Here is a 19,206-nt window from a genome sequence, read left to right on the forward strand (position 1 = left end):
TGGGAGATGGGACTCACCGATAGCAGGTATGAAGTATTTAATAATTAAAATAAATTTTTGTTTTAATTTCAAACATACGTTACCTGCTATATAATAACTGAATATGCAGATGCGGAGGGAAGTTCGCATATAGCTTCCCAATCCCGATCACAGCAGAACCCATATCTAGGGTTATCAACTAATGTTAGCAAAATCCAAATCCAGGATTATCAGCTAATCTCCGTTAGTACGTTATGACTTTACTTCTCAGCTGACAGTAAGTATGTCTATGCCGTAGAAGACACTACCGTTTGTGAAACCACAAGGGGATCCAACAAATATAAGTTGTCATGTTGGCACTCATGAGAACGAAGATAAAAGGTGGTCGGATTCCTCCAGAAAACATCATGGACCACGTCAGAGAGTGGGGTGTGATAATTATACGCCTACTAAGTTGACAGAGCTCGCGGTCTGCTAAAAAACAGGGATGAATCCCTAGATGAGAGAAAAGAGTAAGCCTTTCTTAATCGAGGCTACCCAACACGAAGCCGCAGACACATTGCCCCCCCCTTTTATCAGGAATGAAGAGTCTCTTGCGAGAACCTTAAATGGACTGAACTCTGCTTAGATAGAACTTTAAAGCCCCAACTGGCGGAGAATTCTATTTTCATGTCCACAAGTTTTTGAACAACTTGGGATTTTGAAGAGTTAGAAGCCATATACGGGAGGAGTTGATTATTAGCAAGGAATTCTGGCTGGTACAACAAAATGACAGAGCCATCGGATTAAAACGAAGATGGCCGTCTTCGATAGAAAGAGCATGCATTTCACTCTTCCGTTTGGCTGAAGCCATAGTAAGGAAGAAAACGGTCTTCCAGGTAAGGAACTGTAAACAAATCTGATGAAGGGGTCCATAGGAAGCCTAAGTAAGCAACCAATTAACACAAGCCAAATCCCATTAAGGGGTAAGGGAACGAGAAACAGGCGTTAAAGTTCCATGGCTCTGAACATCCATGAAGCTAGGTCACAGAAAAAGATGAGAAAAACCACTATGCGTCTAGCAGAGTGATTGAGGGGATGAAATGTCCGCGAATACACCAGTCAGAAAAGAGATTGTTCTGGTGGACTTTCTTCTTGCAGAGGCAAAGAGGGTTGAAGCACTTACAGAAAAAATAGTTTTTCTCTAGGGATTGTCAAATAATGGCCAGACTCGTAGTGAAATATATCTTGATCCGTATGAAATTTGTTTCTCTGAGATAGGAGATCTGACCTGTGAGGATGTTTCCTGGAACAGTCGTACAGGAGACTGAGAAGGTCGTTGAAGTAGAATCTCCTGGGCCACCAAGGGGCGACCAGCAAGATATTGCAAGAGCTCACCTTATTTCTCCAAGATTAGGGGAATAGAATGGGTGAGATGTTTGCATGACAAACTGTCCGACATGGCGTTGAGACGACCTGGTATATGTTTGGACGAGAGAAATGTTGAGGTTCTTGCAAAAAAACGAGTAAGTTCCTGGTCTCCAGTTACAGGGAGTGAAAATGTGTTCACCCTTGTGCCTGGATATAAACCACGACTGATGTGTTGTCCGTTAATACCATCACACAGGAGTCGCGAAGATGTTTTGGAAACGAGAAACAGCTAGAAAGACTGCTGACTTTCCTTGATTGTTGATGTGCAAGTGATACTCCTGAAGAGACTACCTACCTGAGATTATCAGGCTGAGTGGTTCCAGGTAAGCGGCCCCAACCTTCCCTGCCCACATCCGTATGAGATGTAAAGAAGGTTGTGGTGGAAGAAGCGGTTCTCCTGCCAAGAGTCTCATAGTCTAGCCACCACTGAATATGGGGAACTCAAGACGAAAGGATGGGAATCTGTGTAAGCAGATTGCCCTGATATCAATTCCAACAAGATGAGCGATAGTGATGAAGAGGACGTAGAAAAAGACGTTCCAGCAGGAAGACGGTGACCAGACCGGAAAAAGACCGACCGGTGTCCGGAGTCACGTGGTCAAGGACGGGTAGGAAAAATTCGAGGTAAGCAGAACTTTCTCCACTCCGATCAGACTTGAAAGTCGGTGACTAGAAAAAGTGTTGAACACTTTTAAGTCTATGACCAGTCTCCAGTAGCCGCTTTTCTTGAACCAAAAAAAGAGACTGTAAAATAAGTGTCTTGAACCGTTTCTACCGCCTTCGATTAGCGAAGTGCTGAAGTATGGTTGCGACTGGTACATCATGCATCGGAGGTGGTGACGGTAGAAAGGGGGAATCCCTAGGGCTGACCTTGGGAGAGGCCCGTCCTTGTCGGTCAAAGGATTGACAGTCTTCTGATCCAGCTTGGGTTGCCCTTATCCAATAATCCTTTCCTGACAACTTCTGATAGGAAGACAGCCTATAATAGAAAGACTGCCTCTTAGGGGCTGGATGTGGAATAGAAGAAAGTCTTTTAGAGAAAAGATTGTTCTTTATAGCATTCTTGGCTGTCGATGATGCCGGAGTTTTAGCAGCTGGACGCTTTGGCACTGACCAGATTTGTTTCTCGCTAAGAAGCAAAGATCTGGTCTTCCTTGTCAGCCGTAATGCCTCCTGTGTCCTGTCTCTAAAACTAAAATAAACTGTTGTGAAAAGACCAGTTTGATTGAGTTCACGAATGGTTCCAACCGGAAATTTGAGGCAGGGAAGAGGGATAAGGTCCCTCCGGATCCTTAGTATCTCAGACATTGAAGACGTAGCATTATGTGATAAAAACTCGTCGTCTGCGAAAGATAAAGTAATAAGGCATAAAGTTCATCAGGAACTGAGTTCGATAGCTCCCAAGCCATCTCCAAGGCTGAGGCCGCCATGATGTCTAGCTGTTTAGTTAGACGTATAGATCGGCGCTCTCTCAGTTCTCAATACTCCAACATGGAGTAATGAACTAAGATAGGTGTAGAAGCAACTGGCATAGTAAACGAAAGCTTGCTAATGTCAGTAACCAGACCCGGCAGTTTGGAAAGGTCCGAACCAGTAGTCGGGTCGGGTATTGGAGACTTGTAGCTTTTACCGCTATCACTGGAAAACATACATTGTAGTAAGGCCAATAGGAAGACGAAGGTCGACGCTAGGCGTCGCCTTTTTAATACTGCCAGGCTCATAAGTGTTTCAATTGTTCCGTGACGGTGACTGCAGAGTGTGTAGCCGACAAGAAAGGGCAGGGTCAAAAGTAATAATCTAGAGTCTAAAACATAAGTTTATAGACCTGATAGAGGCCAAATAGTAATATTTTGCCTCAGCGTTAGACTCCGAGCCCGCTTCAGCCGAACCATCAGCAAGACCAGTAGTATGCATGTAGCCGGCTCAGACAGAAGTAGAAATACCAGATGGAGATATTTCGTAAGCTTCTAGCATCAGTGGTTCATTTCTTCTGTTTGTTCACTAATTATGGAATGGTCAAAAGTTCTTGATGATTGTCTCCACTGTTTGTTCACTATTACCACTGTATATGGAGTGGCAGCCAAGGGTATGCGACTAGCAATGTAGAAGATACCCCGTTGGGCTTTAAAAGTATCTGTAGTGGCGAGGTGAACCCTTGACGTTGGAGCCTGTAAGTTTAACGAGCTTGTATTCGTAGACAATATAGGCCCAGTAGCTGAAACGTGTGTGGATACCAAAATGGAAACCGACAAACGTGGAAAGTATTCCTGAGATTCCGTCCAGGAATAAGGAGGGAGACCGCCAAGGGGACCAGGAGGTCTGAGAGCGCCTACGCGAGGAGCGGCGATGTCCCTTATCCATGCGATGCCGAGAAAATGTTCGGCTGCGCTGGGAATATAATCTCATTGAGTACCGTCTCCCCGGACATTGGAGTGATCGCTTAGGAGAGGATCAACGCCGATAACTGTTTGGAAAAGGGAGCTTGTCAGATGTCCAATCCGGTAGCGATGGGGGTTCGTTGAAGTAGATGATGAGTCCAGAAAATGACAAGTCAGAGGAGGAGGAATATTATCATATGACCGGTGACGTCACCTGGTAATACCCGGTGACCGGTGCCCGAACCGGACCGGTCAATGACCGGTGACCGGACAATGACCGGTGACCCGTGTCCAGTAAACGGACCGGTCATAATATGACCGGTGACGTAACCGGGTAATTCCCGGTGAGCAATGCCTGGTTACCGGACCGGTCAATGACCGGTGAACGGACCGTTCGTAATATGACCAGTGACGTAACCTGGCAATGTCCGCTGCCAATCCTTCTTTTCGGCAATATCCGGTGAACCGGTGCCCGGACCGGTAAATGACAGGTACCGTCCCCGGCGACCGGATCGGTCAATGACCAGTGACCGGTGCCTTGACAGGTCAATGACCGGTGTCCGGACCGGTTACAGGCTGTCAAGTGACCTTTTTTCAAAAGTAGGAAAAAATAGGAACTACTTTTGCAAGAAAAGTAGGAAAAAAGTAGGAAAAAGTAGGAACTTTTCCCTCAAAAGTAGGAATACATAATACTTATTTTTTAGACACAGGTCCAGGAAACATAGCTTGAAACAGAGCAGGAGTGCCATCACATGTTCTGTATGGATACCCACTTGAAGCTACCTTAAGGGCCCAGAAGATTTCAGCCTTTTGTACCTGTTCCTTGTGTGATGGATGTACTTGCATACAGATAGATTTATCCCCACAACCCTGAGAGCTGCTTGGCTTTTGGGCACTTCCAAACAAACGCTTTTGTGAATTATCATGCATGTATTTCGTATTTCATGTTTTCCTTGTGTTTTTATCCATCTGCATGACTTATAAGTTGATTAGCACCAGAATTACTACAAGATGGACTTCATTCAGACAGTACAATATCTTGCAAACTCATTGCCGGTATCTCTCTTGCACCATGATCCCAGTGTTTTTCCACTGTTGTCCAACTTCTCCATCCATGAAGGGTTAAACTTTGTTTTCCCACTAGGAATTTTAGCACTTTTAGTGTATCTATGATAATTAAGTTTCAAGCAAAGCTACCCTGATAAAGAAGTATACATGTAATTAGATGCTGTTCATTTTGGTGTATCATCAAATAAGTGGTTAGAGGTCTTCTGTGTATCGATATAAAAGTGGTAATTATATTGTGCATGTTATATCCTTAAGCAGAAGACCAAATTTATTTAGTGATACACCAACTTGTTGTACAAGATTAATACCAGTATATAAAGCAGTGTAAATGCTCTGCTACAGCTACATTGTGAAACCTTTAAATTGACAATAGGGTGCAGTTATAATGACTTAAGTTACATTCAAAATGACTGGTCATTGCAGAGCAGATTATGCAACTGGAGATAGGACCTTATCACCTGACATCTTTTATGACAGCATTGATTGGGCAATGAAACAGTTGCACTACATTGTTTATTCCAGTTTCAAATAATGGCTTTTACATTATTGATGACTTTGCGGGAGTGTAATAATGCCGTTTAATAATTTTAATACTTCGCTTTAACACCTTGAAGTTACCTCACTAGCTATGGCATCATTAGACAAGAATTGTGTTTGTCCGAAACACAATGCCCACTATTGCGCAGCTTTGAAATAAAATTTCAATATATCATTTGGCAGGTTTAGAAATTATCTCCCTTTTAAAGCTTATTACTTCCCTTGGATTGTATTTTTTAACTTTTGACCTTGAAGGATGACCTTCACCTTTCACCACTCAAAATGTGCAGCTTCATGAGATACACATGCATGCCAAATATCAAGTTGCTATCTTCAATATTGCAAAAATTATGGCCCATATTAAAGTTTTCGGACTGACACACACACACAGACAGACAGACAAACGGACTGACAGTACAACTGCAATATGCCACCCTAACGGGAGCATAAAAATGTATTTAGGGCATTTAGGCTCTGTGCATTTATCTTTAATTACTAAACATGATGTACCTATGATATCAATAGAACATCATATCCGTTGTCATGTAATACAGAATTTATTACATTATATTTGTAAATGATGAAAACTCGGCAAAGCATCAGTTTTATCTTTTTTCCAATAACTTGTGTAATAAATTCCATATTACATAACCACTCATACAATACATGTATCTCTATATCTCTACATTCCAAACAGCAATATCATGTAAACATGCATAAGGTTTGGTCAAATTGTTGTCAATGATAAGAAATTAAACTGGAATAAACAATGGGTTCCCTCAGCTCTTGCATCACTGGGAACTGTGTAAGGTAGTGAAGTCTGCAGTGTACAAATGCTAAGGAAGTAAACAAGGCACTATTGTTACTTCAAAAAAAAACTTGTCAATAATTTTAAAAGTTACATAAGAAATAAATATTTATGCTCCTGAAGAGGTGCTAGCAGACAGTCAGCATGAGTTGTCAGGTCTCATCTAGATGAATGCACATTAACAGGGATACAGTCATGCCATAGATTCATTCATCCTGCAAGTTTACTAAATAAACTCTTTAAAAAAAAAATCCTCCATTGAAAATAAAAAAGAAGGATTAGTAGGAAGATTTGGTAAAAAAATAGGAAAAAGTAGGATCCTGATGAAAAAGTAGGAAATAGTAGGAAAAAGTAGGAAAAAGTATGACCGCTTGACAGCCTGCGGTTAATGACCAGTGCCCGGACGGGTCCCCATACCGGTCAATGACCGGTCACCGAACCGGTTCCCGGTGACCGGACTGGTCAATAAGCAGTGACCGGACCGGTCTCCGTTGACCGAACCGGTCACTGACACGTGACCGAACCGTTCCCCGGTGACCGGACCGGTCAATGACCGGTGACCGGACAGGTCATAAAATAACCGGTGCCCGGACCAGTCATAAAATGACTGGTGACGTTACCGGGTAAAGAACGAAGTATGGCGGGGGCCATATGGTCTGACGTCAACCGATGCGTGGCCCAAGCCATTTGGTCGACGTCCCTGGGCAAAGACCGAAGTATGGCGGGAGCCATATGGTCTGAGGTCGACCGACGTATGGCAAGAGCCACGTGGTTGACGTCTTGCCGGTACCGTGCAAAGACCGAAGTATGGCGGGAGCCATATGGTCTGACGTCGACCGATGCATGGCCGAAGCCACGTGGTCAACGTCTTGCACCGAGTACGGTGGCGAAGGTCCAAGGAACAGCATCTTCTCCACTCTGAAAGGCCCCTTCGTAAAGGAAAGAGTAAAACATATTCACCAATTAACTGGTCATAGACCAGATTGTAATACGGCACATTAAATTCATAATTATCACATAATGTAAATGATAAACATTATCTTAGTTATTACTTGTAAAAGAAAACGTTACGTGCACGAATACACTCTGTCCAAAATGAACACAGACACCGCGTTTAGGGCATAAATTAAACAATTTTTTTTATACAATAATCGGAAATAAAACCGAAAAAAAGTTATGAGACAAATACTACTTGTCTAAACAAATACACGGCAATGATTAACATTCTCCCTGTTTATTATTGTAAACGAGAATGCCACGTGTACGTTTGAATACATTCTGCTCGTAAGGCATAAATTAAACTAAAGTTTAATACACTACATATGAAGTAACACGGTTGATAGACAAGTTATAATACTTATCCAAACAATAAACAGATCGAATAATTAGCTAGGTCGCGTTACACTATGTTCCGACCTAGTCTATTTGGGTATATAGGTGGTGGCTCCCGGCTTCGTTCCAGAAAAGTGAGAGTTGATGATATAATTCACCTACGGAAGTAGAAGCTACTAGATATCAGGTAACGTATTTATGACATATAAATACATTTAATCAAAGTTTAATAGCAGGATACAAGATGGCAACATAGGTATAGAAATAAAAAAATAAAATTTGGAGGGGGGAATTCGTAGCTAAAATAGGGGAAAAGTATACTATTTTAAGGGGGGAATATGGCCGAATTTCGGCTCTTAAAACTGCTAAACGAGGGCCCTGGTACTGCACTCTCTTGTTTTCTCAAAGCTGCAACATTAATAGATTAAAACTCTAAGGTTAGAGCCTCACTCTGATAAATACGGCTCTTAAAGCATGTGGGTAAAGTGCCATCCAACATTAGTATTTGCGGAGTGCACAAGCCAATCTGAGAACAACACTTTATGTATATGCATTACAGCCTGTTTTCCCACAGCATGGTTCATTTACAGTATCACAAAAGAACACTTGCCAATATATATAATGTAATTGGTTCTTGTTTTGTAAAAACATTTATTTTTTAACTTCACTTCTATTATTTTCTAAAAACAAGAATATCAGGGAAACTGATGGATGCTCCCCGATGATGCGCTTTGTGAATCTATGTGTTAATTGTGTAACCACCTAAACAAATCTAGTATTAGCCTCTGTGACCTTGACCTTGACCCCAGTGACCACAAACCTCATCAAAAGGTAGAGGTCCATGCAAGGTACCTACATGCCAAATATGTTAGAGATCGGTAAAATATTGAAGGCACTATGAGAAACTGTAATGAAAGTGTGACGGAAATAGTGACGGAAGGCAAGAAGTAAGGACAAACTGGCAACTAAATGCTCCACGGAATTTTTTTGGGGGAGCACACACATTTTACAGTAAGTGCTGTTTCGACTGCAATGAGGAGCTTTACTATTTAAAAGTTAAATACATATAGTACAAAGACAAACTTGCAATAAAATGTTATGATATTGGTATTTGTCTTTGTACTATCTGTAAAGCTTGTTGTTATTTGATCCATTTTGAGCCATAATTTCAAAGTACCTCAAGTAATCTGCAATATACAAATTAATCAAGATATTACATTCACAAGATCACAAAATGTTTTCTTCAGAGATTGAAGAAGATGAATTAAAAACTTTTCAACAGTTTTGTCAAAATACCAAACTCACGATGCCATCACGGCTACGGACTTGTACATATTGTACATAAACTAATGCAATTCAAGGTTGGGTGTTGCAAAAGTTTCAATTAAGAAATATGTAAATACTATACGCCTTCAGTGCCGGCACGGGCCACAAACATTTAAGTTAACAAATAGCCAAATCATCCATGGTTTGGTGTTTTCAAAATTTTAATTAAGAAACATTTTGATTGTTAAACTACATACATGTATGAACAATTAACAGAGCCTTCACAATTGACAATTCGATTGACAATCTTTGTGATAATTGTCAATCATGTTAATACAATATAAAAATTGCTCAAACGAAAATTAAATTCCTTGTTAATCTGCAAACCAAATAAATGGAGAATACCAAAACCTAACCCTTACTCGTTCAGAAAAACACTGTGACGCGTTTTTAGTCCCTACGAAAATCAAATGAAATTCAAGACCGATTCAATTTTTAAAGGCATCATTTCCAACCCTTAGATACTTATGGGCAGAAAACAGCATTACAAAGCTCAGAAAAGTCTGCGAATTACTCGCAGACCGTTCTGGTTTGATGCTGGTTGCCATTTTCACTTTGATTCTGAGTGAAAAGGGGTTCAAAGGTGATGTGAAAACCTACCGATTTCCTCGGCCCTTGTCCTCAGCTCCTCACTGACTGGTTCTGTTCCAATCAACTCCTTCTTTTTGCGATTCCCTTGAACTTGGAGTTCGACCTGTGACAGAAATTCAGTAATCATCACATGGCACCAATGAGTAGTAACTATAACCTAATTGTTTTGGTAATTATTTGATCTAATCCTGTACAAAATAGACAGTCATTTACAGTTTAAAATCCATTTCTCACACATGGTATAACGATGACCGCATTATGCCCTTTCGAACATCAACACAGTTAATCTAAGCCTTTCTATGCAACAAATAGATTCTAATTAAGCCCAAGTTATACAATACTCCCAAATGTGTCACATAAAGCAAGAAAAACTGTCCAAGAAATCAAGACAACTGAATGTCTTCAAATTGAAACTACAAAACATGACTAATACCCCTGCACCACTTTGAATGCTATGTTCAAGGGCAAATAACTTAGGCATATGTTGATCATTGACAAGAAGTGTCATGCACATCTACACGTCATGATGATGTAATATTTTTATCACCATATTTTTTAAGTCCCCATTGACTATTTTCAACAACATGGCACTTGTGGAAGTAGTTTACTCCAAAAAAACACCTTTTATACACACTGTTTTACCAACTTATAAAGTTACTCCAATATACATCCCCAACAATTTTGTTTATACGATTAAAGAATCTGCACAAAAACAACCTTCATTTTCCCGCTGATGACGTCTTGTGCCTTCCGGCCCAGTTTGATGTAGCAGGAGACGTGGTCCTTGGCAGTAATCTTAGGCTCCTCAATGAGAATGCCGTCGATCACCAGTTTCCGGAACAGCCGGTCCACGTCCTGCTTGTTGCAGGCAGCACCACGACCGTGCATCGCATGGCGGTCATGACAATTCTCTACGATCTTATTGTCATTGGAGCCTATTCATATCCAATATGGTAAAATACAGTAGCCAGTTTGAAAAGATTTGAAATGCGACAAAAACACAAATAAAAACGACACAATAAGATAATGTAAATAGTAATTCATAAATAGCATAATGTTTTGCACGTGAGCATCTATAACTCGAAAACCTATGGTAACTCGAATACATATCTCAGTCCGAGTGTAACAATGAATAGTTCATAATGTAAATATCACATTTAATTCTAGCCATCTCTTGTTACAAATTTATTATGTTGTTATATATATTTATACTAATTTCTTTGTATGTCAAGTAATACATGAACAAGCTGCAAAAGGAATTTGACATTTTTAGGCTATACACATATTTTTTCAATCTAGAAGCTAACAATCCCTCCACTTATATATCCTACATAAATATGTGCAGCTCTATGAAAAACGGGTTTAATACCTGTTCGCAAAGTTCCATATCAGATTTGCTTGTGAAGTTCTCACAGGCTAATCAGGGACAACGCTTTCCGCCTAAACTGGGTTTTCTCCAAGAAGAGAATTACATTAGATGAAAAATTCTATAAAAGCAGAAAGTGGCATACCTGATATTCCTGTGTGAAATGCACAGTCTAATGTGGGATGACACTATGTTCATGCATTAAGGCTGGTTTTCCCTGAGTGAGGCTCACACATATCATGTTATGCTGTACCTTTAATGCACAGTCTAATGTCGGATGACACTATGCTCATGAATTAAGACTGGTTTACCCTGAGTGAGGCTTACATATATCACGCTATGCTGTACCTTTAATGCACAGTCTAATGTCGGATGACACTATGCTAATGCATTTTATCCCATTTTCACCGCGACATTGACGGTATAACACGTTGTGGAATATACTTGCTTGTATTCAACACTGTGGAATATACCTGTCGCGTGCACGGACTACTTTTTAAATGACGTCATGCGATATGCGCTAAAATTAGGTCGATTTTGTTTGGTTCATTGATCGAATTATAAGGTCACCCATTAGAAGAAAATGTGCATATTTTGCAGAGAAAAATATATATGACATATTCACCAAAAGAAATGTTGAAATAAAATATAAAATTACACGATTTTTGTTTTGTTATTTTTTTATTTATATTTACTTTACCACTGAATGATTTTTCATAAGAAACAAAGTCGACAAAACTTAAGCTTCAAAATTATACGACCTTCAACCTTTAAATCTAGTCATATGACATAATTGTTCGCCATACGTATAATGAATCAGGTGATTGATGGCGTCATAAAATGACATACTTATTGCTTCATTTTCCCCATTTTTTTGGACGATTTATTATAAACGCGACTTATTTCACATGTTTTCTACATGTACTGAATGTCGACATTTCTGAATTGTCAATTGATAACATTTTCCTTATTTCGTGTAATGTGCATTGTTTATAACCAAAGCATATACTTTTGACATTTAACTTAAATATTAAGAATGTACAACAAGCCATACACATATCGCACAGTTCATGAATAATCTGCTATGTTTGCTTTCCTATTTAATTCACGTTAGGCATAGCGCTGTGTAAAGTATGATGGTAAAAATAGCACCACACTGGAATTGGGAACGTCCCATTTTGTACACGGGTATTTTCTACTCATTTATCTGTTGTGTACTGGAATGTTTTCCATTCTTTGTGTATTTATATATTAAATTATTTTCTCGTACAATAAGGGCATTTACCATAGATAAATAAAACATTGTGCAAGTTTAAACATAATTATGTTTGTATGCAGAAATCTGCAAATGCAACCGAGTTTACCAACGGCTATTATTAGATAAACTGCTCCGGTTCATTTGAACATCAGTAATGTAGAGTACATGACGTAGCGTGTGACGAAGAAGAAAGTTTATCGCGTTCATAAACTCATTTGAATAAAGTGATAGAATGGCATATTTAACAATGCTAAAATAATTATTAAAGACCCTAGATGCAAAATCGTCAATTATTGAGTTAAATGGATTATAAGATGAATTTTAAAGGATAATTGAAGGTAAGATACTAGTTCTTACGTGTTTTGATTTTTGTTTGTACTTTTGTCGTTCCCTGTTCTCGGGGACATTATTTTAACATGGGCGCCATTGATGCATCGGATCACACACGGCATACCCATAACATTATATAAAAAACACGTTCTGCGCGTCCTTAAATTCGTCGTCCGAAGTCGGAAAACGTATTGCCCTGTATATTTTGTCAAATAAAGTGTCAGTCGCTGCAATTGTCTGTTTACTCGTCAAAATTGTCAAGGTCTTCGATAGCTAAAGAAACTTCAGCGTACAGTTCTTTTAGTATTGACAGACCTGTACAAAGTCGCGTCAGTCAAAAATCATAAAAAGCGACATTTAAAGTTATGGTAGCCAGAACTAGGTCGTCGATGGTGTACATGTATGTTGACATCGACAGCATTTTGTCAGGAGCAATCGCCGCCATATTGGATTTTGATCATTTTCTTTCGAAAATAAAATGAATTATAGTAAAGTAAAATCTTCTTTTCGCGGTCGTAATGTGTTAAAATTCGCATACTGCGTAAAATTGAATGTAGGCATATGGTGATATTTTTACTTGTTTTACAGTTTGTGTGTGAATTTTTTAAAGACTATTTTGCGTACCAGAACAAATACATGTATATCACTACGCATGGTTACATTTGTTAGATTTTAAGCGCTTTTATGACTGAATTAAAATTATTGTTAAGGTTATTAGATCTATTTATGTTAAATGTCACGTTGAAAAAAATCAAATGGGATAAATAGAATACTAGGATTAGCGTTGAATACAGAGAAGTTTATGTTGCTCGGCTCGAACACCGAAAGCGCTCGCCAAGGCTCGCGCTTCCGGCGTTCTAAGCCTCGCAACATAAACTTCTCTGTATTCAACGCTAACCTAGTATTTTCTATAAGGCTGGTTTTCCCTGAGTGAGGCTCACACATATCATGTTATTCTGTACCTTTAATGCACAGTCTAATGTCGGATGACACTATGCTCATGAATTAAGGCTGGTTTACCCTGAGTGAGACTTACATATATCACGCTATGCTGTACCTTTAATGCATAGTCTAATGTCGGATGACACTATGCTCATGCATTAAGGCTGGTTTTCCCTGAGTGAGGCTCACACATATCATGTTATTCTGTACCTTTAATGCACAGTCGTATGTGGGATGACACTATGTTCATGCATTAAGGCTGGCTTTCCCTGAGTGAGGCTCACATATATCACGCTATGCTGTACCTTTAATGCACAGTCTAATGTCGGATGACACAATGCTCATGCATGAATGCTGGTTTTCCCTGAGTGAGGCTTACATATATCATGCTATGCTGTGCCTTTAATGCACAGTCTAATGTGGGATGACACTATGCTAATGCATTAATGCTGGTTTTCCCTGAGTGAGGCTTACATATATCATGCCATGCTGTACCTTTAATGCACAGTTTAATGTGGGATGACACTATGCTAATGCATTAATGCTGGTTTTCCCTGAGTGAGGTTTACATAAATCGTGCTATGCTGTACCTTTAAACATTTCCATAAAGTATTTGAGGGTAAAGTCGCTGTTGGCCGTGAGGTCTTTCACACATGCTATGATCGCTTTCACATCCTCTGTCACGTCTCGCAGCATTAACGGGTCCTGCAATCACAAGTCAAAAACCCAATGAGGTTTACCATTATGTCACTTAACCCTTTACCACTTTAACTTATAGATACGTATTTTCACGCATTTATAGCCCCTTAGAAAGTTATATTTAATTAAAGACCTTTCTTACTTGATTCAAGTTTTTAAGGCTTCATCTGCAAACCTAAGATACTGATGAGCAGTTAACAGCATAAAACCTGAACAAACTGCGAGTAACTCAAAAGGGACAAAGCCTCATGACCAAAATGGTACAAAACAAGCAAATTCGTTGAATTAATATCCCCGCCAAATATTTTAAAAGTATGTGTGTAGAACTAAAAGAAAAGGTATAGTGAAGTGTGTGCCTTTTGTCAATTATTTTCAATTTATTTTCAATAAACTCATTTGTACCTGTGATGGTTTTGCAGAATATAAAATGCAGATAGTATATTTTTCATGAATCAATTAACATTGATAGTAACATGACAAAAGGAGAAATTGATTGTTGTGAGCAATTTCTTGAATAGAAATCTTACTTACTGAGTTATTGCCCCGAAAAGTAACAACATATAAAAATAACAAATGACAATAACTCAAAACTAAGTCAGAGGAGGGTTCTTGAGCGTTCAGTATTTATTTAGATAAATTATTAAGTCTCCCCTTTTTTCACAAAAAACATTCAATCTTAATATACACTAACCTTTCAGAGTGTTGCAGAGTGAACATCCGCCATAACATACGTGGAATATAGCATAAAAGTTTTTAAGGTTTATCATCCATCATTAAGTACGACTTTATATGAAGCATTTGTGTAACCTTAACCATTGATGTGAAACGTATGACCTTACATGAAGTATATTGTTTGACGTTGACCTTTACCCTAGACACGAACCTTGACCTTAACCCTTGACATGAATCTTACATATGGCACACAGCAAGGAAGAAGATGGAGAAAAATTATGGAAAGTTATTAAATAATCTACTGATGCTTAGTAAAATAATGGCTTAATAATAAATATTTCTACAAATGTGTGACCTTAGATGTGTGACCTTGACTTTGGTAAAAAAAACGCATAGGTCTTGCACTGCCTGATAATTGAGAACAATTACATCATGACATTTTGAGAATCCATTTGAGTATGGTAGAATTCTTACCAAAATAAGGCATAATTAATCAGCATGTTTGATTTTGACCTTTGTGTGTGACTTTGACCATGACCCAAGCAACTTGGATCTTATATTTGACACTTAGCTAGATAATGAAGAACAATTGTTGACAGTTATTACAGAATCACATTTAGAACGATTTAATTTAATCCTTACTAGAATATCAGAATGCGGATTAAAACTATCAGCAGAAAAGTGTTACTTTCTTCAAAGAAGAGTTGCCTATCATGGACATATTGTATCAGAAAATGGAATAGAAACCGACCCTGCAAAAATTGCAAAGATTAAGAACTATCCGACTCCAAAGAATGCTAACGAATTAAGATCCTTTCTAGCATTTGCGGGCTTTTACAGAAAATTTGTTAAAGACTTCTCAATAATTACTAAACCTTTATCAGATTTACTTCCCCCAACATCACCAAAGGAATGCAAGAAAAATAAATCGGCTAAACCTTGGAAGTGGGAGCACCAACATCAGACAACATTTGATCATTTGAAAGAAATTCTCACATCACCACCGATCTTAGCATATCCAAATTTCAGTGAACCTTTCGAGTTACACACAGACGCTAGCAACGAAAGATTAGGGGAAGTTGATGCAAATATTCTTTCCAGATATCCACAGACAGAGAGAAATGATAACCATATTACACTAGAGCATAGTACATTGAGGGCCATTTGAAACTAAATCCATGATTGCCCATTAATTGAAATTTTATCCTCTGCTTCGCTTAATATTCTAGATGTTACGGAAACAGGAATGCCGATTGCACGGTAGAAATAAGGGAGTTGCGTACACAACAGAGAAAGGACCCGATACTTAGAGTGTGGTTAAGAGCTACTATTGACAAGACTATGCCAAGCCGGAAAATACTGCAAACTGATAGTAGACACATGACAATGGCAAGAAATTTCAAGAATTTGATCATGATTAGAAGTCTACTTTACAGAAAAATCCACTGAGAATGAGCAAGGCGTTTTTCAACTAGTACTCCCAGACATCTGTAAGGATCAGGTATTAAAGGGAATTCACACAGATGTGGGACATCCAGGAAAGGAGAGATCGATTGCCTTAGCCAATGAAATATTTTATTGACCTGGTTACACATATAGGGAAGTATGTAGAACAGTGTTCTAGATGCCTTAGAAGAAAGTCAAATACCAGCAAAGCACCTTTAGTTAACATAACCTCAACATTTCCGCTTGAACTTGTATGCATCCGCTTCAACTTGTATGTATGGGTTTTTTAACAGTAGACCCCTGCAAAGGAAATATAGGAAACATACTAGTAATAACGGATCACTACACTTAGCATTCTGTTGCAGTTGCGACCAAGAACCAGACAGCGAAAACAACTGCAGAAGCTCTGCTTAATAATTTCATCCTTCACTACGGAATCCCCTCGAAACTTCACACCGATCAAGGAACTAATTTCGAATCTAAATTATTGAAAGAATTGTGCGTACTCTTAGATATGAAGAAAACCAGAACAGTAATCTACCACCCACATTGCAACGGTCAATCGCAGCGTTTTAATAGGACGCTTCTCGACATGCTGGGAACCTTACAACCTTACAGAAAGGAAAACTGGAAGAAATACCTACCTCATCTGGTCGATGCCTACAATGCAACACAACATGAATCAACTGGTTTCTCTCCTTTCGAACTCATGTTTGGTAGAAAGGCAAAGTTTCCCATAGATGCTGTGTTTGCAACAAGAAGTGTTTCCAAATTTGTAACATCAGATTACTTGACAGACTTAATAAAACAATGAAGACTTCACGACACATAGCTAATCAGGCATTGGAAAAATCCAAAGTCAAACAGAAGAAGTACTTTGATCGCAAAGCAAAAGCGTCCGAATTGTCTGTAAATGATACTAAACTTGTTAAGATCCTAGCTCATAAAGGAAAACATAAAATAGCTGACAAATTTGAAGACAGCCCAAACAAGGTCATTGAGCAACCAAATACAAATATACCAGTTTATTTAGTGAAATCAGAAGAAGGGGAGGTGAAGAAGTTGCACAGAAACCACTTGCTGTTGATTAAGTCATCAAAAGAAGAAGAAAATGAAAAAGAGAGAAAAAATTCTTTGAAGAATGCCAAGCAGAAATTGAAATAATTCAAAGACAAAAGGCATATAGAAAAAAAAACAAGAATCAGATTCTGAAGAAGAAATAGGTTTCAGGAAATGACAATAACTTTGTCGGTCACAACATAAGTCAGGAAGAAACAGAAGAGACAATCGTGTCCACTGAAGAGGTGCATCTTCAAAAGCACCAGCACACTGAAGCAAATAAGAGTGATGAAAATGGCGAAGTGCTTCAAGAATCCAAAACGACTGATGAAGAAGAAAACAAAAATGACGAGGTCAATATTGAAGAAGACTGTGCTAGCAAAGCCATCTGTGGTGAAAGCATTACTAATCAAGAAGGACTTAGAAACCCGTCTAGGGTTCGAAAGAAACCGATTTGGTGTAAAGACAACCATATTTATCAACAAACAACTAGTGATAAAGAAACGGTAGATAAACTGTTAGAACTTCATTGGGAGCAAGTTAATCTTACTGCCAAGTTAATGTCGTCAGTTATACGTGTATAGTGGTGTGTCTTGATGTACTATTTTATTTTTCATCGGGTTATATATGTTGTAGTCCTGCGTATTGTAATTGTTTGCAAGTCTTGCCTCGTGAATAGACTTTGAAATTTATCTTTATATATAATTATTGTGACTGTATCCCATTTCAGATAGGATGTGGATATTTATCTTGAGGCAGAATAAGGAGCAATCTAGACTTGTTTATGTATTTCTAGTCATGTGTAAAAATACAGTTTCTTGTTTGTTTTCATTTTCATAATTGTCTATGATGCAGATACACATGTTGTTGTTTTTTGTGTGTATCTGTGTCTTGTCTTAGTAGTTATTTTGTTGTTGTAAAAGGGAAAGTTTTGTTTGAAACTTCTTTCCAATTGTACTGATATTTGAGGTGTTTTACATTCTAAGTCGAGACGACTTTTCTCGAGGAGGGGAAGTATGTTACCCCCATATGCTTTTCTACATTTTTGCAAATAAGAAGCTTTTGGCAGTTTTGTTACTTTTGGGTATTTAGATAAACTTTCGGATGTGTTTTTGCTCTTCCGCTTCCGTCATCTCGTCAATGTGTAATTCCAGACATTTAATAAAACAAAACAAATCTTAAGAAATCCAAAGTTTAACATGTAAGTAGAGAGTCTTCAAATGTTTGTATAGATTCTTTATTGACTCGTTTATATTAAGCAATATTGTTTGAGTCGTGACAAAGGTTTATACTATTGAAGTGTCGATTTAATTTGATGTCTATGGTGATCTATTTGTTGCGTACCTCGTGTATTGTTTCTGTTAGCTGGCAATCGCAAATTTGCATGTTCCGCACATTATGGATGTACCCTTCTATTACAGTTGCCTTAAAACCCGCCCTATATCAACCTTGACTAACTAAAGGGTCGGAGAGTGATAGCAGCCTATGTAAGTGAGTTCAAAACTGAGAATACTGTATTTTTGTATTAATTGTTAATACAAGGTCGATGATGTTTAGGGAGTCAGTTTTGTTTTCATAATACAAGTTGTTTTAAGTATGTGTTATTATATAAATAATACACTATATGACTACATGGATATATGTTTAGATACGTATGTATGTGTACTATTAGTGAAATGTGTTATTTGTTAATTTCAGCACTGTTAACTCCATATCTTGTTGTTGGGACATGAATCTTGAATTAACCTGAAGCCTTGTACAGGTTTGTCATTTCGGAAATCACAGAAGTTACATAAAGCTCTAATTTACATTACATTTTTTTCAAGATACAAAGGGTCATAACTCCATTATTAACATATGTTGTACAATGCAATTTGCCGAACATCATCCTCTTATCCATATATATGTATACCCATACCAAGTGTCAATGAAATCTGCCAAAGCAATCTCATGATATGGCTCCAGACACAAAAGTGCCGGACAGACGGACAACACCAAAACAATA

The 19,206-nt window shown here is 38.4% G+C and overlaps 2 protein-coding genes and 1 long non-coding RNA gene across 5 annotated transcripts in view; 1 reads left to right on the plus strand and 2 right to left on the minus strand.

Moving 5' to 3' along the window:
* LOC127850916 (recQ-like DNA helicase BLM) overlaps positions 1-19,206 on the minus strand; it is a 199,034-nt gene that overhangs the window by 3,010 nt on the left and 176,818 nt on the right. The window lies entirely within an intron of this gene.
* The window catches only part of LOC127850917 (recQ-like DNA helicase BLM), a 58,685-nt gene continuing 47,196 nt past the window's right edge, over positions 7,718-19,206 (minus strand). For 2 of the 3 annotated variants that reach the window (XM_052384317.1, XM_052384318.1), the window contains exons 20-23: positions 13,916-14,030; positions 10,147-10,364; positions 9,439-9,532; positions 7,721-7,920 (exon numbers count right to left, since the gene is read on the minus strand). In XM_052384317.1, coding sequence (XP_052240277.1) covers positions 7,838-7,920; positions 9,439-9,532; positions 10,147-10,364; positions 13,916-14,030 — 510 coding nt within the window. In that variant the 3' untranslated portion in view covers positions 7,721-7,837. Of the gene's footprint in view, positions 7,921-9,438; positions 9,533-10,146; positions 10,365-13,915; positions 14,031-19,206 lie in introns of all 3 variants that reach the window. The other variant, XM_052384316.1, reaches the window with a different exon arrangement.
* On the plus strand, positions 12,345-18,948 carry LOC127850922 (uncharacterized). The gene is made up of 3 exons (XR_008035562.1): positions 12,345-12,391; positions 18,623-18,692; positions 18,900-18,948. It is a non-coding gene; the product is annotated as an uncharacterized LOC127850922 (long non-coding RNA).

Source organism: Dreissena polymorpha, chromosome 11 (genome assembly GCF_020536995.1).
Source record: "Dreissena polymorpha isolate Duluth1 chromosome 11, UMN_Dpol_1.0, whole genome shotgun sequence".
Lineage (NCBI taxonomy): Eukaryota > Metazoa > Mollusca > Bivalvia > Myida > Dreissenidae > Dreissena > Dreissena polymorpha.